Source organism: Anopheles maculipalpis, chromosome 2RL (assembly GCF_943734695.1).
Source record: "Anopheles maculipalpis chromosome 2RL, idAnoMacuDA_375_x, whole genome shotgun sequence".
Taxonomy (NCBI): Eukaryota; Metazoa; Arthropoda; class Insecta; order Diptera; family Culicidae; genus Anopheles; species Anopheles maculipalpis.
In genome coordinates this window covers 76542419-76565713 of record NC_064871.1, presented here as the reverse complement: position 1 = coordinate 76565713, position 23295 = coordinate 76542419, and the positions used below count along the sequence as shown (strand labels likewise).

Below are 23295 nucleotides of genomic sequence, written 5' to 3'. Positions count from 1 at the left end.
TTAGAAGCTAGAAGAATTGAATCCTTTAAAGCAATAAATTGCCAAAAATTTGAGAAAAAAAAACCACACCGTATGTCAATGTCCCCATGACACCGTACATGATACCTTCTAGTGATGGGTTCCTTTGTACGAATCAACCCGGAACCGAGAGCAACCAGCGAGTGCAACGAATTTGGATCGGCTAGTAGGAGCAGTACAGCTACTGCAGCTCCCAGACCCAAACCACCCCGGAATGGTGCGCTTACGTATGACTCTGAAAGCTTCGGATGTGCCGTCCATCACTAATACCATTCAGAACAATGTTAAAGAGCAGAAACGAGACAGTCTGGTCCTGCTGGTAATAAGATATTTTTTTATCCTCTTTACATTACCAGAGAAACTATTTATTTATTTATTTACATTTGATTATTACGGTCCAGTGCCGTATTGTCAACACCGTTGTGTTGAGAAGATTTTCACATATTGATAAGGCATTTCCTCCTTATTCTTTGCCTTATCCCGGGCATACTCGGTTGTTATAATAATAATTAATATATAATTAATAAGCATCACTTAAACGATTTTAATTTTTTTAGAAATAGAGTATTTCTTTAATTTATATTGCAAATATAATACACATAAAAAACTAAAAAAAAATGTTTAACTAACATAATTTTTGGAGAATTCAAACAAGTTGTTTATGGAGCACTTTTCATGTAACTGAATTCAAATGAAACATTTGACAGCAAAGCATCGATCCAATTGTAAGCTATACCTTCAAAGAAAAATTAGTTACCTCCAGAGTCAATTGTGCTAAACCGATGAACCAAATAATCCCTCGTTAATTAACTACTGCGCCGTATTTTGCCCAGCAAAAAAGCAGCAAAACAATTTCCCACCGCCCGTGAGATACGGAAAACGTTTGATCGAATAAACTAATCTCATCAAGCCCGGCGTGGTAGTTCCAAACACAAATCAAATCAAAAGCAACGACCAAACGGGACGGTTGCCGATGGTAACTCTCTCTTCTCGTCGGCAAAAGTAGATTCCATCCCGAGCGGTATGGCATAAAATTTCTACAACCCAAAAGCCAGACTAATACCAGGCATGGTACATTCACTGCAGATCCAGCATTCCCAATGTCCCCGCAGCTGAAGCGAACAAAAACTCCACTACGCCGAAGGTAGTAGGTGTAGCAGTAGACGTGATAGTAGCCAGCGAGCAATTCCTCGAAACACTCCTTCCATCGGTGCTGTCCAAGCACAGGCAGGCACACGCGGCGACACTCACACTAATGAAGACAAATTGCGTACGATTTGTTGTTGTTTCCGTTTGCAGATTCGATTGTGACAACATCATTGATTGGAACTGACTCCCCGGCGTGCACGGTAACGTCGTGCGTCAGGATTGAGGAGGAAAGGAACACTTTACGAAAGCACATTTTGCACGGATACACGGTAAAGCAAGATGGCCAATTCTTCATTGTGCGGTGTGGTGGAATGGGAGCTTTTCTCCGTGCATTACCAAAAACCACATCTCGCGCTCGGAAGGGGAAGGTAATAAATAGAATGTAATTAAAATTTCCATTATTACCTAGCAGCAGCAGCAGCAGCAGCAACAGCAACATTATCGTTAATAGCTCGTTCAACCGAGTGAGAATGAAAGGAATGAAATATAACGCACCAATAATTAGAATCGTGTTGCGAAAACGTTCTAGAATCAGTTAAAAACTGCTTGAAGGAGGTTGGATAAGACTCGTTTTGGTATGAAAAATGAATTGCTCCTGATTAAAGATTGAATGGTGCAATTATCGGTTCAACGTGAAAGCGCTCGTTAGAGCGTAGGACCCATCTGCTGTACTCGTTTATGAGCCATTTAAAGAGCCGTAGAAAATATTTCTACGGCGTTATTCAGTTCACCAGTTAACTCATTAGAAGAATTTATTGATTTGCTCTGTACTTTAGCAATTTACATCAAATCATTTGACATCGTTTAAATGTCAACACCAGTTCTTTGCTGTGTTTCATCCACTTTTTGCTCTTTGAGCACAAAATTAATATTGTCATTTCACTACCATAAACGTCTCTCGAAACGTTTACGTTTGCTTGCTTTCCTTTACTACTTCCTATGTTGTTTCTGTCTTTACTGTGGTGTTCCGCCTTTTATGGTTCAATTTTCATCTTTCTGTTCTTTTCTACCGCTCACTCTTTACGCTTCTCGGCATCCTGACTTTACCATGTGTTACATTCGTTCTCAGAAGCTATATAAAATAAACCAACAAAAACGCTCACCACCAATCTATCTACTTCAATCAAATACCAATTTTCAATCAAATTGCGAACGAAGTAGCAGAACGTTTTACTACTTTTTTTACACGAGCATAAAACGTACTATAGAGCTGGCGTCGATGAATCCATCGTGTCCTTCTTTCGTGGGATTCTTACATGGAATGAGATAAAGCACACCTTACGCCTTTTGTACCTTAGCTCTAGCCATCAAATGAACGTCAAAAGTTTCATGCGTGAAAAGGAATCCATTGAGGCATCCGAAAGGCATCTGAAGAATATGCTGTGGCGATAAACCATTTGGGTTTTTAGTTTCAACATTATCTGCACCAGAACTATTCTTTAACACCTGTCGATTGTGGTATCGGTTTTCTACTATTTCAGTGTGTGAAAATCAATCGCGTTTGGAAGAAATCTAATGTCTTTAGAATTGATTTTTCACTTTGCTTTTCGCTTGCACACGTCAATGCACGGAGCCATTTTGCATTGGTGTATTTTTAAAACGCAGCCCACAACCACGGCGGAAATAAGATACTTCCTCTTGCACTTTCGTTCGTAACCTTCGTGGCTTTGCTGCGGTTTCGCTTCTTATGCAACCGACCGTTCACAACACTGATAAAGGTGGTTCAAAATAGCGCTGTAATAGGTTACGAATACGGCGATGGATTGCGTATTCTCTGCCAGTTGAGCTGTACGGTTGGAGTACAGCTAGAGAAGAATTTCTTAAAGTTGTTTTCTTAAGCAGTTGTTTGTTTTATAAGTGTTGTTTAGGTGAAAATCAAATTTTTTTTTATTCCTTTAAGGCACGCAAGCATCAGAGTTCAGTTCCAAAGAAAAGTATTTTTAAATATTACCTAAAAACAATAACAATTTATGACAATTATACGACAATCTTACAACATTTTTAATGATTTTTGAGATATTTCGTATACATTTCACTTTTGATAGAAATGTACAACAAGATCACATAAGGAAAAAAAGAAGTCGTAATCAATTTGGTAAATAGACCATCGAGAGTCATACATATCTTCGTTTTTTTTCCTAATTTACTAATTTGGTTTACTAATTTACTAATTTCTAAATTTTTAGAGCAAACTACACGATTAATTTATCTATCGCAGGAATAAGTTTTTAGACCGGGTTTGAGGAACTATCCATCACTCGCTAAGTAGAAAATGCACTTAGCAAATACTACTTTTAACAATTTATTTGTTAATTAAGATTTTTTTTGCTTAACAGTTGTATTACGGGAAGCCATTGAGGTGCCTTCTGATTTGCAGGTATTGTTATTTAGTTTGCGATAAGTTCCATATTTTAAATGTATTTTAATGACTTTTGATAGTTTTGTAAAAACTATTACATATTTTTGTTAATCAACAAATACAAAATTTTACCATTATAAAAGTGCTTTATTAATTTGTCATTATTATTTCCTGTTTTTAATTGAGTCTTTTTTAGTTTTTGATTATTTATTTACAATTATAAATGTTAAAAGAAATACAAATATATGTCTTACGTTTCACTTTATTCTTTAGATGGAGATCTCACGTAAAATCTCCATTTTCTCTTTTTATTTTTCCATTTTTAGTCTCCTAGTTATGATCACTATTAACAATTTTTTTATTCTCACCATCAAATATTTATTTCCATAAAATTACCACAAAGCGATCGGTAATACTATCATATCGAAACATATTTGCAGCGCATCGTTACACCGAGACTTACAGCTTTCGTACGTGCCGGCGCGTAACGAAAATTCTTGCATGGCCAAACAGCTTCCACCAACCACACGGGGAAAAGCACTTTTCCCGATGCTAAAAATCAATCACCATCGCCGACCGTCGACGACCGGTAACAAAAAATCTGGCCCTACAAATCTCAAACTCGGCAATCCATCAAGGCATCCTCCAGAAATCGCAAACCTGCGTTATCGTGTAATGTGATCATAAATATTCAAAAGCTTCATCATCTGTGCCAAAGGCACACCGTGCCAGATTTCCAACCCCGGTTGATATACCAGACGGTGCCGCATAAACGTAAGATTACAATGGCCGCGTGGCAGTGCGATGTAACACTTTAATGTTGCTTTAAAGCTGAGAAGCGCTTCCCAAAAACCAATCAAAACATCCTTTCACGCAGTAGCACACTAAAGGTCGATAGGAAATCAATACCGACTGGAAGAAGAATGGTTTTCGTTGTGGGCAAATTGGTGGTATATAATGGTGGCTGCTTGCCACCGAGCTGACGCACGAAAAAGCTAAAAGCTTCATCGGAAGTTTATTAGAATCGCTTTCACCTGCGCTTCGATGTGTATGTCACAATTTGGAGCCGGAGATCAGGAAATTTTATCCCAACACAGAGCGCGAGATTGTCCGGGCGGGGTGAAACGAACTAACCGAAAAGGATACTCACAATAGCACAAAACGAGCAACGTTTCCGTCTCCAAAGCACCAACAGTACGTCTAACAAAAGACGAACCGATTTTCCTTGAAAGTGAAAGTTTTCCCACGAGATTTTCGACACTTTCGGTCGGGTTGAGAACGGTAGAAACCTCAAGACCATCTCGACGCGTCCGGTCACCGTCGGCAGAGCTGTTCAAATATTTGTACAACCTCTTCGTGGTAGGCGGTGCGGACGGTCGCCATACCGATGTACGGTTTCAGTGTAAATGTTTAAGAAAAGCTGGCTTTTCCAGGAAAATCTTCTCGATTGTTGCGAGATGTAAAGGTATCGTGCTGCTGCTGAGTTGGTTAATCGGATTTCGTTAATGGATGGGTTGAAGAAATCGAGGAAAAGGTGATTTAAAGATGTGCGTTCCGAAGCCGTATAACTGAATGCAGGATTTGCTTTTAAAGTTATAAGGGCAACATGGAAAAGCAGTAGAAGTATTATCATAAAAGGATAGGTTTTTTGCACAGTATTCCTAGCCATTTTTAACAATTTTTTAGAGTAATATTTATGTATTATTAGAAGTTAGTTATTTATACCGATATGTTTTTCTAATGCATGGATCCAAAATTGTTGAATATTACTCAAAAATTACTTGTTACTTAAATATTTGTTTTGTTGAGCTACATTAAAACATGACAGGGAATAATTTTAATATACGATACAACGTATAATTGTAATAATAAGACGGTTAATTATTAATTAAGCAGCTTCTGAATCAGATAAAAAGCATATAACTCTTTTCAGGTTCCAAACCTGTTTTGAGCCACTTAAATGATTTTTATTCGGTAAACTGGAAACATGTTCTTAATGATAGATTTCAATACAGTAACATAAAAACTCACCAACCGAGTATGCCCGGGATAAGGCCACGAACAAGGAGGAATTGCCTAATCATTATGCTCATATAACTTAGTCATCCCAGGCGGTGTTGACAATACGGCCTTGTAGCGTCATAATTTATCATAAATTAAATAATATTAAGACTCAAACAATATACCTAATGCTCAAGAATTACTTTAAGCTACTATCATACAGGTTTCGACTAGATCTTGCTGATGGTTATTGATGCAAAGCGTAACTAAGGGCTGATGATACAAATTGAAATCAAAATCTTATATCACTTATAACTATACATTTTACCATATAGAAAAGGGAAAAAAAATTTAAAAGCTTGAAATCAAGGGATTGTCCGTTGGCCGAGATGATTACAGCGCCGGTCTTCACGCGACAGGGCTTGGTATTAAATAAAAAAGAAACTAATTTATGGCCGACAAATTAAATTCCAAAGAACATCAAAAACAGCTCTCCAGAATGATATTCTCTTAAAAAAAAAGACTAAAATCTTACTCTTTCAACTCAAGCTTTATGCTTACAAGATACGTGCTATCGAGAACATTTCCAGAGAATAACCCATTTCAAAAACACATCGCACGAGACGATGGGCACCGATGGAGGCGCCTGGTAGTAGGTAATCGATTGAATGGCTTCGTATCGACAAGCTGTATTTCTCGTTCCTGTCTCGCCACTCCACTTCACCACATGCCGGTCTCTCCCGTCCTTCACCCGAAAGCACCGAAACCCCAAAAAACACCTCGAGCGATACTATCCATACACACGAAAATGGTACTAAAGAAGAGTGTAAATGAAGACAACTTTATCGTAAATCGCCAACGTAGACAGCTTTCGTTTTCATTCCTACCACAATGGTCTTCGGGGAGAGGCACAACAAAAAAACGAAATGTAACGACATTTTGACTTTAATGTCTTCGGCAACAGCATACGCGGGCGGGACAATGCGTCCACCCAGCAAATAGGAAAGTCGTGCGTTCGGTCGGGCTCTCAAAGCAGCAGATCGTTGCGAAGAACGTTGCGGGACATCCCAAAAAAACCATTTAAATTGTGATTAGTCTATCGGTTGGTAAACAACGTGACGCAGCCTAAAATGCCGAAACGATCATCGAAATGGGCCACTCGGGTCCATTGATGATACGGGAAGGAAAAAGTCATTTCTGTCTTGGAGTTGATGGGAATGGAGAGTGCGAGAGAGAGATAGAGAACGTTTTCGTGTTACGAAGAGTACACAAACACGAGGAAAGAAAACATTCGGTCCATACGAGACCGCCATTATCTGCACGCTACAATAAAAAATTCACAACGTAATATTCATCATTTCACGATTTTAGTGTGAGCGGAAGAGTATTCTAAATTGCTTTCTTGCATTATAAAAATTTTTAAATGAAAACAAACCACTACAAAATTGGTTGATCAGTAGTTACCCTTACGGACATTAGGCAAGAAGAAAAATTGTCCTTATAAAACTTTATCCTGACAATACGGCACTGGACCGTCATAATCAATTGTAAATAAATAAAATAAAACTTTATCCTAACCGAATGAAACTCTCTTGTGGCATACTAAACTTATTGGTAACATTAATAAACTTATTACCAATTAGCTAGACAGTTAGTCCTCACTTCGGGAGAAGAAGACTCGAATGGGATTTGATGCACGGGCCTGCCGTGTGAAACCCGGGGACATTGTCGCCTCTCACAACACAGTATTGCCCCAGCTAATTACTCAGCTAATCTAATTACCCATAGCCAATTAATCATTCCTACTTAGTACGGAACAAAGTTTGCCTAATCCTACCGTAAGAATCAACACAAACTTTTAACAGCTGGGACGATAAGCCTGTGTCTTTTCACGTAGGTGTTTTTCCTTTAGCTTTATCCTTCAAAAGAGTTGTAACCTTAATGAGCTACAGTTTTTTTTTGGCTCGGAATTTTGTATACTATAAAATGTGGATGAAAAAGAATTTATTCTGTTCCTGTTTAAATCGACCCGATTTTTAACTGTTAAAAATGTCTCAAGATAATGCTTGCTGGAACGAAATCACCAGAACAGATGTCAATTTTGAGACTGAACATTTACATCGTACAAGGAAAATGGTTTCGAAAAGTTGTCATATTGCTGTACTTGCTTTTAAAGACAGCTTTCTTGAGTGATAAACTTGAGTTGTCAACCCACCTATTAGGGCGAAATCGATACCATTCTAGCTGATTTCAACCTTCTTCATGGTCATTATCAAAATGAAATTCTACGAGAAACATAAGCATTCACAAGGTTCGTTGCAGTGTGGAACTTGGAAGGAACGGTGACTGCGATTTTGTACAATGTGTTCCTAATGTTGTATTGAGGATCTTCTCTGTAACAGTTGGTACTCAAAAGATCAGCATAAAACCATATTACAGATGGACTGATGAAAAATAAACGTTAAGTTAAAAATAAGTTATGTTGATGGGTTATTCCAAATAACAACAATAACCAAGTAAATAAATCTTAGTCTAAGGGAACATATCTATTCGCCACTTTTGTCTCCAAGGATGCAGAACAGTGAAGAATATCTTATTCTTGGCATAACGACCTACCATCGATTAGCTTACTAGACTTGCTTAGTACCTTCGGGAGGTGGTATAAACGACGGTCTTCAGACGACAGGACCGGGTTTCATATCCCAGCCAGACCGCCTTGCTATAGAGAGAACTGACTATCAGACTACGTTGTATCAACAAGTCTACTAAACCATTCGATGGCCGGCATGACTTTAGCAGAACGATAAAAACCAAGAAGAAGAATTTGCTTAGTACCAGATATCTTGATAGTCAAGTCCACACTACGGGGGAAAGTTCCGGATGCAATTTGAACCCTGTCGTGTGAAGACCATCGCCACTATCTCCTTTAGCACCATTAAGCACCCCGGTCAAGTACATGACTCTCTCTGACACCATAAGATAACATCTCATCACCGCGATCGAGATGTAATTTAAATATTGTTCAATGAAACTAATTAAAACTAAGAAAGTTACTGCAAAATCCAACATCATTGTATCAGCGTGACAAACAATCACCGCTTGTTAGCAGTTAATTTTATTCATCTCACTTTCAACCGTCTCATTCCTTCTTTCTGGTTTGTTTCCAACTTCAAATTTCAATCCCCACAAACTTTGGTTAATTATTTATCGAATAAAATGTAATCAAATTGTCGTCCGGTGAGTGGTTCCTACTAACGAGCTGCATGAAAGCAAGTAAATAAAATTCACTCAACTCAACTCTTCCGATACCGATTGCGGTTGGTTGTAGCAGAAGTTGCTTCATCTTCTACGAAAGGACACTGGCTGTACACCACCCGACGAATACTTTTGTCGGCAACCACAGCCACACAGAAAATGGCTAACAGCGTCTTTTGCGGTTACGTGACAGTGTAACATCGGGCAGTCTTTCAATATTTATAGCTGCAGCAACAATGAGTGGAAAAGACCCAAATATTTTTAACTAGTTTGCTCGACCCAGTTTTGCTGCTTTCCGAGTAGAGAAAATAAGCTTTAAAATTGTTTGCTTGTAAATTAACATCATCATCATCATTATTATCGCCAAGCGAGACGGTTAATGGGCATCGTTTAAGCTTCATTAAGTTCTCTTCTACTGCCCTAGTGTGTCTGGTGCATCTATCCTTTGCTTCTTTTTGTTTAATATAAAGTTCATGACTATCTTTCTTTTTCTCTTAACACAAGTCGAATGATAGCCAAGCTTCTGCTACAAGCAATCGCGCCATCTTCTTCACAACCAGTTCTTTTGAACGATTTTCTTCAAAGCTTTGAAACATCTTGACTGCAAAAAAAAAACGAAAACCCACTGCACTGCATTTGCACTGTATAATTTATGCATTTTTCCCCCGCAACGTTGTGTGGAGCGGGTAGGGTGGAAAAGGCAGGAAAAACCCCGATAACTAGGGCATGGGACAACTTCCGGCAAAGGTACCTATCGGTTTTGTCACCTGCTTTAAAGTTCATAAATTGCAATGAATTACGATAACTGCTCGAACGTGGTCAACCTTTAGCCAAAGGGTTCAGCCGAGCTGAGTTGAAAGTTGCAACCAACGGAATGGTTTTAAAGTTGGTCCATGGAAGATTTACCTCAACAGGAACTATACGGGAAACTGTTTAAAGTGCAATTGCAGGCAATTGTGTCAAAATTGAAAGGAAACTTTTTTTCTGATAACTTTTTGATATTTAATAAACACAACTATGCTTCATTGTTGAATTTTGTCTTAGTTTGGTGGTTGACTTGTTTCATAAATATCTAAAAAAAACTTGTTCTATGTTCATATTGTTCTATGTTCTATGTTCTATGTTTATTTTTTGCTTGCTTTAGATACTTTAGAACATACAAAAGATTTGTATGTTCCTTGATTCTTATATCACACTTGCAATATCGCACTCAAAATGCTGATTTTACTACTGTGTTTCTATGTTTTTCATTGTTAACTATTTTTTCTAATTTGTTAACTTTCTAATTACGTATTTTCATTACTTCATTTTCGTAAGAACGGCCTGTACGGCTGTATTGCTTTAACGTATGAATACCACGAAGTGAGGTTAGTCAGTCCTCACTACGGGGGGACGGTACGGATGGTATTCGAACCCCGGCCCTGCCGTTTGAAGACTGGCGCCGATGTCGCCTTCAGGAGCGGGCCGCCCCCCGAATTGTCTTTACTTACTTACTTATCAGGCGCTACAAACGCTACCACGCCTCCTCTGTCTGAGTGGACGGCCAAAAAGGACTTTCTGAGCTGGGCCATCCGGTGCCATGCGTAAACCATGGCCAGCCCTTCGGAACCTGGCGAGCCTAATTCGCTGCACGACGGTGAGATACAGTTCGTACAGCTTGTCGTGGTAGCGGCTCCTCCATTGGCCTTCCATATATACGGGGCCAACGATCCTTCTGAGCATCTTCCTCTCGAACGCGGCTAAGAGGGCTTCGTCTGTTTTGGACAGGGCCGCCATTTCTCAATGGCGTATGTGAGTACTAGGACTATAAAGGTACGATACAGTCCCAGCTTCGACCGTCGCGACAGCAATTTTTGTTTTTGGTAAAATGTTCCCTCAGGCTGTAGAATGACCCTAGTTGGCCGCTAGCATCCTAGCGCGCAACTCCGTTTCTATGCTTTTTTTATGATAAAAAAAAATAAATAAAAAACATACAAAACCGTTGGATAAAACTCTGTTCAACCTTTTAATTAACTAAAATTATAATGATTGCATGATTTTTTTCTATTTACTTTTCCACTGTCAAAAGTGTTATACCCTACTGGAACATCTTAAATCCCACAGCATCACAAATTACAACCGAGAAACGAAAGATGAAAGGATTACTAATTTCACACCATTTTCCCACTGAAATAATCACCAACAGTATCGCAATTGTGTTTTGATATTCTTTTTGTAGTCTTTGTCTTACATTAAACAGTCAATCGGATGCCGAATGCTTCGGTTTTTCTTCCACCCTTCCCCCCAGAATTCATTGATTTTTCGTTGATAATATAAATAATACGTTTCGAAGAATCTACATCCCCATGGATGATTATTCGCAAGCCAAGTATACGGTTCAAAGATGTGCTAACGAAGCAAATTTTAACCCAAACGTTTGTGGGTGCCCGGAAAAACTCAATTACGATCGTGCACATTCTTCATCACTTCTGATTGATTTGCATTTCTATGGCGGTATGGCAGGTATTACTTCAGCGCTATGTTGTGCATGTTCAGCACATTTACATGATGGAAAAGGCGTATGGTAGATGGAGAAAAACATCTTTCATCGTGGGAAAAGATTTCGCGAAACGAGATAGATAAGAAATGATAAAACTGAAAATCGATTGAGTAGCGTTTAAATTGATTAAATAAAGACTATATAAAAAAAACATGTTGCCACCCTTTTTTAACTGTTGGATGGGCCTTTATTGTTAGCTCTTTTTAAGCATTAACAATCCGTTACTATTCCATCTAGTACAGATATAAATTGCTGCGCTTTGTCCAATTAAAAAGCAAATATTAGCAAGGAGTAGCACAACTGAATCCTGATTTAGCAAGAAATATAGACGAACAATTAATTAACAAAGTGAAAAAATTTATTGCGCTCTCAGTTGCTACTGACGAGAGTAAAGCTACTGACCACGCCACTGGACGATTTCATTCGTGGCGTTAATGCGTCCCTTGATATTACTGAAGAATTTGTGCAATTAATTCCTCTTATAGACACTGCAACTGCTGAAACTATATTCAGCGAAGAGTATATAACATTCAACAAAATGGAAGTTGATAGAGCGTGTGCAGTAAGCTTGACGATGGATGGAGTACCAGCAATGATAGGGAACAAAGCTGTTGTTGTAGCTAAGTTTAAGGAACATGTCCAATAGATGAATGGAAAAAGGTCAAAATTTTCCATTGCTATCTTCATCAGGAGTCATTGTGGTTCAAGGCTGTTACAACTAAACAAACTGTTAATTTTATAAACGCAATAGCACTACGGTAACACAGAAACGGGAACAAACCGGATGCAAATATCTGCCATTAGTGGACAGATAACCCATTCCTAATTCTCGCACAGCTCCATGTTACGTCGGCAGAACTACTTGGATCAGACGGATAGGGTTTTTTTATCGACCAGGGGATCCGTGTATCTGCGCCTAGGCCTAGGGATGACGAACGCCATTAGTTATGCTTAAGTCGGACAAACCGTCCTTTTTTCCTGGACAATGCAGGAGAAGCATATATCTGCGGACTGAGTTAGCCGGTGATGATTTTCCCTAATTCTTCCGACGGAGTTAGGAAGCACTACTGGAATTTGAGATCAAAATCCGTAGGGAAGGCAAAGGCGAAATTTTCCCGAACCTGAAAGAGATCCTCACAAAGGCTTACAAACAAATTCACAACAGTATTGAAAGAAAAATGAGATATGCTTTTGTAGATAGAATTTATTTCATTCGCCAAGCGCTCGCAGACTGAGCGTAGGAAGATCCGCCATTGAACTTGTTACACGTGTAAGAGTAATGTTGATTGTATTTAAAAATTATGTATTAACTGTTTAAGTTAAACGTACCTTGCTACAGACCAGGGTTTGGCTTAGGCTTAGGGGGGAAAAGATACGATACTGTTGTGTTGTTGTAGATAGGGATTTAACCCCAGTAAAAAGATGTTGTAAAGGTAGAATTAGGTTATAAAAAGGTCCTTCGTCAGGATGTGCCTTCTATTTCAACTCTTTATTCAAGGATAAAAATCATAAAATAAATAAATGTTAGAGATTTGCGACTATTTTGATTTAATTAATATCGCTGTAATATTTTTTTCTGCTTATAACAAACATTATAAAAAAGATGATAAACAGTTGAAGGGATAGAACACCAAGCCGCTAGGTCGAGTAATTAAATATTTTAAAAAAACATAAAACCAAACGAATGACATTATCTCTAACACGATCAGTTCACACTTCATTCTCATTAACGTGTTTTGTTTTACATTTGCCTGTAATTTTGTATTTAATTTTCCCTTCTTAATTATCGCCGACGAAAAACGGATAATTCTCCTTTTCGTGTGTGTACCAATTAACAAACGAACCACCCGTGCACCCGGCTCTGAGATCGATAACAAATGGCACTAATTATCACAACTCAGCACAATTGAACACACCTTTCGCTTAATTGTTTTACCAATAAAGACCGAAACGGCTTCACCGTTCGTTCACCATTGTACCAATTGTTTCCTTTCGTCCAACGATCTTCGCCCCCTTTTTTTAAAGCCTTTTGTTGGCCGACATTTGGCAAAAACGACATTTCCCGCCAAATCACGCAACCTTGCGTCGTAACACCCATTAGCTTAAATATGTTTGACGCAGCACTCAACCAACCAACAGCACAAGCTCGCCGTACGATGACTGTTTCGCCGCGTTTGGCAAATCGAATCATGATTAAGTGTATTTGATGCGTTGTCGCGTAGTCTAATGGAATGGAGCCTACCCGCCGGAACAAGTACAACAAGGGAAAACCATTAACAGAGTGTGTGTGTGTGTGTGGGACAGAAAGTTCAAACAACTCCTGTTCAATGCTGTAACTCGAATTGTTACAAGCATTGTTTTTAATTATAGCACCACAGCACTGGGCCTGAAAAAACACACACAAAACAACCAAACACAACCGTCCAACCGTACAGATGAAGTTGTCTGCTAATTGGATGATTCTAATGATAGAGTGGTGCGGATGATATTGGTTAGCTTTTGGGATTGAGTGGTAGAAGGCTGTACGTTTGCGGTCATTGCATTAGTGCAAGTAGTACCAGGTGCATGCCAATTAGCGACAAAACCAAAACTAACCAACGAACAGATGACACCATTTTCAGGTCACATCAAACGGCAACTGCAATTGTGCCAATTAATTTCAAATTTTAGAATATTTTTTAGTGTGTTTTTTACATAAAACAAAATTTACTGGCGTTTCCACTTAACTCCGGTTCTATCACATGCAGAACGTCATGCAGAGTAAAATCTTGCCCAACAGACAGCACATCCTTGTGCAGATTGGTCAAGACTGAGGCACTCCAGTGGTACTTGAGAATTTAACCGCAAGCTCTGTCTTATCATGACTACAAAATGTAAAAAAAAAGTTGTTTTTTATTCAATCCGAATCTCGCGATATTGGACGCATGATCCATCCGAGAATGCGATTAATCCTGCTCTTCGTTACTAATATCACTCTTCTACTTACTCACAAAATATTGATGTACCCTGATGATATTAAGATTTTGTCTTCTATCTCTTGTCTCGGTGATTGTGCCTCGCTTCAATCCTTTCTTGATTCCTTTTTCTGTTGGTGTTGGTACTTAGATATTCTGTATCCTGCCGGTCTTTGCTACTGTTAGGATGTTCGGATAGCTCAACAAGCTCGTGGTTCATCCTTCTCCTCCACACTCGATGCTAGAACACACTGTCAAAAATGGTCCGGAGGATGCGACGCTCGATCTATGGTATCGTAGGCCGCCTTGAAGTCGATAAACAGGTGGTGCGTAGAGATCTGGCGCTCTCGGCACTTCTGGAGGATCTGCCGAAGAGTGAAGACTTCATCGGTGAGGGACCAACAAACCCCGCTTGATAGCTGCCAACGAAACTTATAGCAAGGGGGGCAGGTCTGCAGAACAAGATCTGAGAAAGAGTCTTACAGGCGGCATTAAAGACTGAAATGGCACGCCTGAAATTTTGAAGACTGGGTGAATGACGTTATATAATTATATTATATAGTTGATTATAAGCCTCAAAATAGGCCTCTGTTTCAGCGATAACTTTGAAAGAAATGAAACTTCAATTTGTTTCCAGCCAGTATTCATGTCATGTATGCGAACAAGAAGTAGCTTGTTTCCAGTTGTTTTGTTCATAGCCATTTATCGTCAAAAAAAATCGTCCTTTTTGTAGTATTAAGGTTTCAAGAAAGTCTCTGAATCGACTGACAGCTATTAAATTCATACATGTGTGTTCTCAAGCTTAGTGAAAACTGACTAAAAATTTAATTCATCTTTTGAGCCGCTCTCTGTACATGACAACTATAACTTACTACCCACCTGTTAATCAACAACTTACACACTTTTGTGTAGAGCCGGAACCTTAAAGCAAATAGATGACGCCATAACCACTAGGTAATCACTATAGAAAAATAGTGATTGTCTCCTCTCAACCGCATTTGAGAGGAAAACATGTCATTAAAGGGCACATAAATGATCCACAACAAATCATGAGCCTTCCGAGCGAGTAAGATTCGCCATACTCCGATGGATTGGTGACATCATGAGAATGATATCGGACGACCCACCTTGTATTGATGTTGACCCTACGCACACACGCATTAATGTTTGTGTTTTACATTTTGTTTCGTTTTATTACATCTGCTTAATTTCGGCTCTTACAAATAATCACTTTACGTGGGTCATTGTTATAAACTTTTTTAGATCTTATCGTTAGGCTGCAACACGCACACACAAACACACTCTTTGTTTTTTTTCTTTACACGTGGTTGCAAGCCAATACACTATGTTCCCCTACATTTGATTCCATGTTGTGACCGGGCTCTGCTGAATGGTGCCAAGATGCTGGATCGGCCAATTTTCCGCAAATCCCGAGAACCAACCACTTAGGGTAGCGTACCTATACAAGAACGCGAAGAAAGGAAACGATGCTGGTGCTGATGTTGCTGCTGCCTGCTCTTCGGACTCGTGTCGTCGCGGTCGTCGCTGCTGGTGTTATTAGCAGTGTGGTCTATCTGTCCGCTGGGGTTCTACCGCTCCGGTTTACCTGCAAGAAATAGTTCGTACTAAACCTCCTGTGTTCACACAAGCAACTGTAGTAGTGTCTTTAACGGACGACAACTAAACGATCGCACGGTCACAAATCCACCCGAAAGCGAACGACCGTGACCCGTGGGGAGTACCGAGGGAAGGAGGATGGATAGAAATTAATTCGTACTATTGCTGTTGTTGTTGTTGCTGTTGCTGTTGGCGCTGTTCCCACCGGTCGTGTTGCTGTTGCCCGTGTTGCCACCGGTTCCGGACGAGGTAACACCACCAGTACCGCCAGTGCCAGTAGTAGCGCCACTACCGCCAGTACCACCACCACCGGCCCCACCGACGCTTCCACCGCCAGCACCGCCAGTCGTTGTATTGTTGCCATTCGCGACGAAGGATGTCCCTAGCCCGTACAGATGACCACAATACTTGGCATTGTCAATATTGTCCTCAAAGAACATCTACGATTAGCAGGGTGTTGTGTAGCACGTGCAGGTCCGTGACATCGACCAACGGGGACAAAGAAGAAAGAAGAGAAGAAAAAAGGCAAAGTGAATATGGAAAAAACAGGGCCAAATTATTGCTGATTTTACACTCGCGATTGAGAAAACACCGGGTTTTGCATTTGTGCTTTTTAAGTGCAGCTTGATAGCAGCTGTAAGTTCTATTCCAAAGTTCGATAATTTCAACAAAATTGCATAAGCATACCGTAAACACGACTCCGGTGATCGCTGTACAGAAAACAAGCTAATGAACTGAAATTTTAACTAAACCGAACAAAAATCTTCCTCATCCAGGGAACCTTTGGGACCCGCCCCAAAAGGGGCCGTTGCCTTAGTCAATGCCCGCATTTTCTTGTTACCGACGCTCATTGAACGGGGCCCGTTTTTTATGTTCGGGGATCTTTGGTGCGCAAGGATCTACTGGGAGCACAGCTCAACCAGCTATTTTTTTTAAGACTTCACAGCCATTTTGTTACGCGACAGTCTCTGTTTCTCTCTCTATCTCTCTCTCCACCGAACATGATGCATCCGCTTTTGACCAAGAAGCGTACAAAAGAGGTCAGTGTGCGGGATTTTTACTCTCTCTCTCTCTCTCTCTCTCTCTCTTTCTCTCTCTCTCCTCATTACGAATCTGTCTCTCTCTCCCTCACTCACTCTCTTTCTCTCTGTTTCCTAATCTCTTCCCTACTGTTCCGGTTTCCGGTGACTTTTCAACCGGGTATCGATATGATTCAGCGACTGGCGCAGGCATCGCTCGTACCGTTCGGCACAGGCACACTCGAAACTACCAATACCGCTACTATTGCGGCTCCGGTTCGGACTACTCTTCAAGCGATGTTCTAGCAACTCGCCCTCATTTGCCGAGCCGCTGAGATTATTGGTCGCGAAGCAATCATTGGAATGTACCTCTCGCATCTTGAAGAACGCCATCCCGGTAAGCAGCGAATCCGACCCAGCCTGATGCTGTGGACCGACCCGCCGTAACTCCAGCTGGTCCGCAACCTCCTGCAAGCCACCCTTGAGATTTTTGCAGGACTTCATCAGATACTTCACGTCGTAGATGCTTGGGAAGTAGATTCGCAGCAGTTCGAAAAAGTCACCTTCCTCGGCCGGTAAATTCTGATCGGTCAGCAACTTCAGCAGGTAGGCAAAGTCGTAACCGGAGTGAAAACTCAGCCACTTGATATTGTCCATCAGCACGATACCGGACGTCATGAGCAGTTCGGCAAAGTCCAACGGATCGATACCGTCTTCCTCGTGCTTTTTAAACTGTATGCCTGAGTTCAGCAGCAAATCGATCGAATCCTGTGCGTACATATCCTCGTTCAGGTTGAACTTGAAGTTAAACTGCCACGTGGAAAAGCCGGCCGGCGTGCGGCCATCATCGTCCATAAACGTCAAACCAAGCTGTATGATGCGCAGCAGATCCACGTTGCACCGCAAGCTCTGGTACTGGTAGTCGGCTGATGAGCGGAACTCACCGACAGGTCGTGCGACCACACCCGGGAACTCCGTGTCCATCGCTACATAGTGATACTTTTGCACGATCAGCCGTATAGTGCGAAACTCCTCGTCGAGATTGTGGCGCCACACGTCCCGTATGCCACACTCTTCGTTTGTCTGCGGATTCATGTTGCCTCCACCACCTCCACCACCACCGCCGCCGTGACCTCCGCCGCCACTAACCGCTGATGGCATTGCCTACGTGGAAGCAATACCGGAAAGCAGAAGCAAGAATTCTAATTTAGATTACAAAAGTATTTAAGAGCCGACAGAAACTATTTTTTTTTTTTTGCATCAGCACGAACACAGGGTACTAGATCTGACAGGTAAGGATAGGTAGGATTGCATAACTTTTAACCATTTTTTCAATGACCATCTACCCGTGTTTGTTTTGAAATTGTTATTTTGCAATAACAGTTAATATAATGGAGCCATCAGCGTGAAACTTTTGGAAAGCGTTGAACAAATTTGTTTTCTACACTTTAGCAAAAATCCAGAATTTTATATTTTTTTATTATAATTTAAATTTAATTTTCAAATTATACCTTTATCTTCAATAACCACCTACCAGGGTTGATCATACATTTTGTATGGGAATTTGTATTTGTCGCATTATAAAGCTTGTATATTTCGATCTGCTCGTCGTATTTGAATGAAATTTTCAAGAAACATGAGAATATTTGCCATAGATCTAATAGAATTTACTTGAATATTTAAAAATATCTACTTCTTTTCATTTTTCACTTCCAAAGCTGTAATCTTCTTTGCATCTACGATAAGCAACTGCCCACGGAACAGTGTTTTTATTTTAAATTCAACAATCTTTATGTTATAAATCTTATTTATTTTCTTTAAATCACCTGTAAATATTCCTTGTTTAAGGCTTTTCTTGAATTACATAGAGGAATTAGGATATGCGTTCAAATATCTCATACTGATCATACTATATTAATTTTTTGCATATGTAATGTAATGTCTCCCTTTTTTGATTGATGAAAAATAGTTTTAATTTGCAGCTGAGTAGCGATTTTTTTTTGTAACGGGAGCTTGTATTAGAAGAGATTCTATGCATGATCGGCAGATGGGAAGGTGGTTATAGAAATAAGGATGTTTTTGTGGTAATTGAAACGAAGTTTAAAGTGGTAGGGAGTTGCTAAGGAACCATCGAGATCTATGGCTTACCTTTATGAGTCCCTCAGCTCAAGTAGAGCTGGCTTCACCGGCAGATGGTAGTTGTTTGCTGAAGTGCTTTATTTATCCAAAATCCAGATCCTTCCTTCCAGTACCGATGTTTTGTCGCCAGTATATCACTTCCTATTTTAATTTTCCTTCTTCCACCTTTTTTCTGCTCTTTCGACTGTGCATGTAAACTCTGCCAGGTCTTGCATTAGGGTAGAAATAGTACTACACGTTGTACCGAACCAAACACAGACGGCACACAGACATACACACGCAACACCAAAACACAGATTTGCGACTAATAATTTTTGCGCCGGGGGACCGGGACGGATATTGCTGCTTGTGAAACAGTACGGATACGGGTCCTTTGCTGCTTCGGTGGTCGAAGATCTGTTTTGTTCCGATATAGCTGCAAAATAAAGAAAACCAACAAACAAGAAAAATTAAAAGCATTCCGAAGCATTTTTCAATGGACTTATTACAGTTTCACAACGCGACAGCTTACTCTACTTGCATTAGTATCCATTCGCCATTCTTTACGACCCTTTGCTCGATGCTAATGGTGACTGGTTTCTCTTCTACATCAATATAGCGCGGTGTCCCGTCGTTCGTGTGTCATACTGCTTGGCGCTCTACAGGGATACCGCTTGTGCTTTCATTTATCTGACACTCCTTCCCGAAAAAGAATAACGCACCACGGCAACGCAATTTATGTTTATTTTAACTAAAACGATGTGAAAATCGTCCTACAGATTGTTTTAAGTTATTTTCACGCACCGAAACGCGATAGCTTTGGTTGCAGAGAAACAACCAGCAAAAATGCCGAGAATGACAATATGCGTAAACGTCACGAGGGGTAGGATAGTACAAAACTTTCCCGCGATCAATTAACGTTCCATTTGGGGATTTGAAGCTTAAATTTGAATAGAAAGATTGAATAACTCCAAAACTGCAATATGAGCTGTAATAACACCAGCAACCACCATACGTTTTAAACTTATTTTGTTTTATACATCCGATCCGATCCGACATTGTAAACATCCGACGTATAGTCGCTACTGCATCGCTATGACGTTTGGAAATGTTTACAAAATGCTCAACCAGCAATCTCGAAGCTAAACCAAAATGCTCACTCTGAGTAAAATTCCAAAAATATGTCGATTTTGTTTGAGTCAAGAGCCGAAACAGTTGGTGGCTGCAGCGGAGATACTGAATGCTTCACTTACAATTGAAATGATAGAGCTATTCACCGGCATTCAGGTTGGTATAATGAAGTTTCTCCTTGTCGTATTCAAAGCTCAAAGGAACTTTTCATTTTGCAGCTAAACAACACGGCCAAAGATATCCCGTGCACAATATGTCTGGACTGTAAAAATCTCCTTACCGATTGGTTTGAGTTCCGCTGTACCTGTTTAAGCAATGATATCCTATTTCAACAATCGTATGCTACCTACACAGTGCCTTCGAACGATAAGAGTGATGAGAATGAAGTTCCACCCGAACGATACGAAACGAATCTATTTGAAGTTGAAATTATGCTGCCACACGAAGAACTTGTAGACGATAGCAATGTCATTCAAACCACCCATGATATGCTAGTTTCAGAAAACGAATCTGAATGTATTGAAGAAGTACTATTTGAGGAAACGTTAACCGATTGTAAACAAGAAGATCTTCCGGTCCAGCTTACAGTAAACAGTGATCCATCGAACGACAATATTGACTATACGAATAGCACGTGCATGCATTCATATACCAAGGTTATGCCAGAACATTCTCAAAAAATACCTGTCGGAGCAGATAAGCCCTCAACCCATCGCAAACTGCAACTGTGCGTGATTTGTGGCAAATTGGTTAAAAATCGGTGGTACCATGTACGTACCCACGCAAAGGAAACAGCCACTTACGCTTGTCCACATTGTTCGACGGAAATGAAAAATCAATCGAATCTCGCCCGTCACATACAGGCAATCCACATGAAGAAGGTGGTAAAATCGTGTGAACCGTGTGGAAGGGAATTTACTCACATCAATTCATACAAGGCACACATGGTATGGCATGGGAACAGATTTGGATTTTTTTTAGAAGAATATTAACGTTTATTCACTTTTTCTTCCTTTTCATTATACTCTCAGCGATCTCGGCATGGAATTGGAGAAACATATCAGTGCCAAATATGCTTGAAAACATTCAAACAACCAAGTGGCTATAAAAAGCACATATCCCAAGCACATAACAACGAACGGAACTTTGTATGTTCCGTATGTGATAAACCATTCAAGGATAGGTGAGTCGATATGCTAGCAAATGCATTCGTATATTAACTCGTTTTACAAATTCAATGCGTTTCCCACATCCGCAGGCAAGCATTGAATCTGCATAAAAATGTACACTCCAATGAGCGACGGTATGCATGCAGCTTATGCCCAAAACAGTTTAAAGGTGCCAGCGCAAAAAGAACACACGAACTAACGCATGTCGGGGTCGTTTTTAAGTGCACAAGTTGTGATAAAGCGTATCAGTACAAGTCTCTCCTGAACTTGCACGTTAGGAAAAATCATCCGGAGAGAGTTGAAACTAGTAGCAAAGACTAGTGCCATCGAAGTTCGAAGTATGAATGATCGAATAAAAGCACAAAGATAATTCCAACAGTATCAAAAGATGAGTCGTAAGTAAGTTGTTTAAAATAAGGTGAGGAAAAAAAATACTTCAAGAGATTATTGCTTTTCTGTTATTAATTTTGTCCACCTTGTGTAGTGGGGAACCGTCAAATTGATTTGTTTGATGATTCTGAGAACTGTCAATGTTTCTCATTGAGGTAAACATAAACTAAGTCAAGCATTTAGCATTCAACAGATTTCGGAACGTTCTCCAACATTTTTGCTGCCTTATAACACCACAGGATGGATATTTGCCGGCTTTGTTTATGTGAAGATAAACTATCGTTAGTTAATGCAGCCGATATCATTGATTCTTCGCTTACCATTGAAACCATAGAGCAGTTCACTGGCATTCGGGTAGGTTGGTGTCGTTTCCCTAATAATTAGTCACGATTCTAATGACTGACTTCATCTATCTTCGCCCTGAAACAGATAAATGTTGCTGGAACGTATCCGAGCGCAATATGTTTGAATTGCAAAGGTACTTTGCACAAATCAGTTGGGTTTCGTCACTTCTGCTTAAGCAATGATGTGAGGTTTAAGAAGCTCCTTCGTTCAAAGATTCAATCCACGGTCGAGAGCGCAAACGAAACTGAACCGAATATCCTCGTAGGTGCTGGAGAAAACAATAAGGACGAAACGATCGAACAATTACAAAAGGAAATTAAAACCGAACAGAAGGAAATGTCCACCTCGGAACCGAGTACGGATAATGATAGCGAATCACAGTGTAAGCCGAAAACAAAAGCTAAAAGGAAAATGCTGAAGAGGAAACAACAGCTATGCGTTTTATGTGGTAAAACGGTCAATTATTTAGCGCGCCACATGAACAGCCATACGAAGAACAATATCTACTCTTGTCCGCATTGTTCCATGCAGCTAACGGACAGTTCGAATCTAAAGCGTCACATAGAAGCGGTGCACTTGAAAAAAGCAATAGTGTTTTGCGAAATATGCAACAAGGGATTCACCCACAAAAATTCCCTCGAATGCCATATGGTGCGTAAGATCGTTCGTCAGTTCTACTATGGTAGTATGCTATCTAAAAAAGTTCTTTTTATTTGCCCAGCGCTCCCAACACGGAACCGGAAATACGTACGATTGTAAATTGTGTGATAAAACATATAAACATCCAGGCGGATACAGACATCATATGGCGCAGGTTCATACGTATGCGAGCGAGAAGCGATTTCCGTGCTCGATATGTAGCAAGCGATTCGACGATAGGTAAGGTTCCCACGCTTTTGCAAATCTTTGGAATCCTTCCAAAAACATCGTTCTAATTATGATATCCGTCGCTCACGCGTCAATGTTTTACAGGCTTGCACTTAAGCGACATGGAAGAGTGCACTCTTCCGATCGGCCATATGCGTGCGGTGTGTGTCCGAAACAATTTAAAAGTTCGTATGCCAAAATCACGCATGAAATCACACACACCGGTGCCGTTTTCCCGTGCACAGTTTGCGAAAAGAAATATCGCTACAAATCGCTGCTCAGCCAGCACATGAGAAAAGATCATCCCGTCGAAACAGACTAATGTTTCAGACCAACAGACTAGTCACATTGTCGTTCGAATTTC

At 40.2% G+C, this 23295-nt stretch overlaps 3 protein-coding genes across 3 annotated transcripts; 2 read left to right on the top strand and 1 right to left on the bottom strand.

Moving 5' to 3' along the window:
• Positions 1-16041: 16041 nt before the first annotated feature.
• On the bottom strand, positions 16042-19085 carry LOC126567498 (CCR4-NOT transcription complex subunit 7). Its single transcript, XM_050223717.1, has 3 exons — positions 19060-19085; positions 17281-18075; positions 16042-16332 (listed from the first exon to the last, which is right to left on the bottom strand). Exons 2-3 carry the CDS (start codon positions 18070-18072, stop codon positions 16042-16044), a joined length of 1083 nt encoding a protein of 360 aa, XP_050079674.1. The 5' UTR covers positions 18073-18075; positions 19060-19085.
• Positions 19086-20289: 1204 nt separating this feature from the next.
• LOC126567497 (zinc finger protein 41-like) lies at positions 20290-21650 on the top strand. Its single transcript, XM_050223716.1, has 4 exons — positions 20290-20316; positions 20379-21107; positions 21192-21343; positions 21419-21650. Exons 1-4 carry the CDS (start codon positions 20290-20292, stop codon positions 21648-21650), a joined length of 1140 nt encoding a protein of 379 aa, XP_050079673.1.
• Positions 21651-21959: 309 nt separating this feature from the next.
• LOC126567496 (zinc finger protein 816-like) lies at positions 21960-23253 on the top strand. Its single transcript, XM_050223715.1, has 4 exons — positions 21960-22073; positions 22149-22715; positions 22786-22943; positions 23037-23253. Exons 1-4 carry the CDS (start codon positions 21960-21962, stop codon positions 23251-23253), a joined length of 1056 nt encoding a protein of 351 aa, XP_050079672.1.
• The last annotated feature ends 42 nt before the right edge of the window (positions 23254-23295 follow it).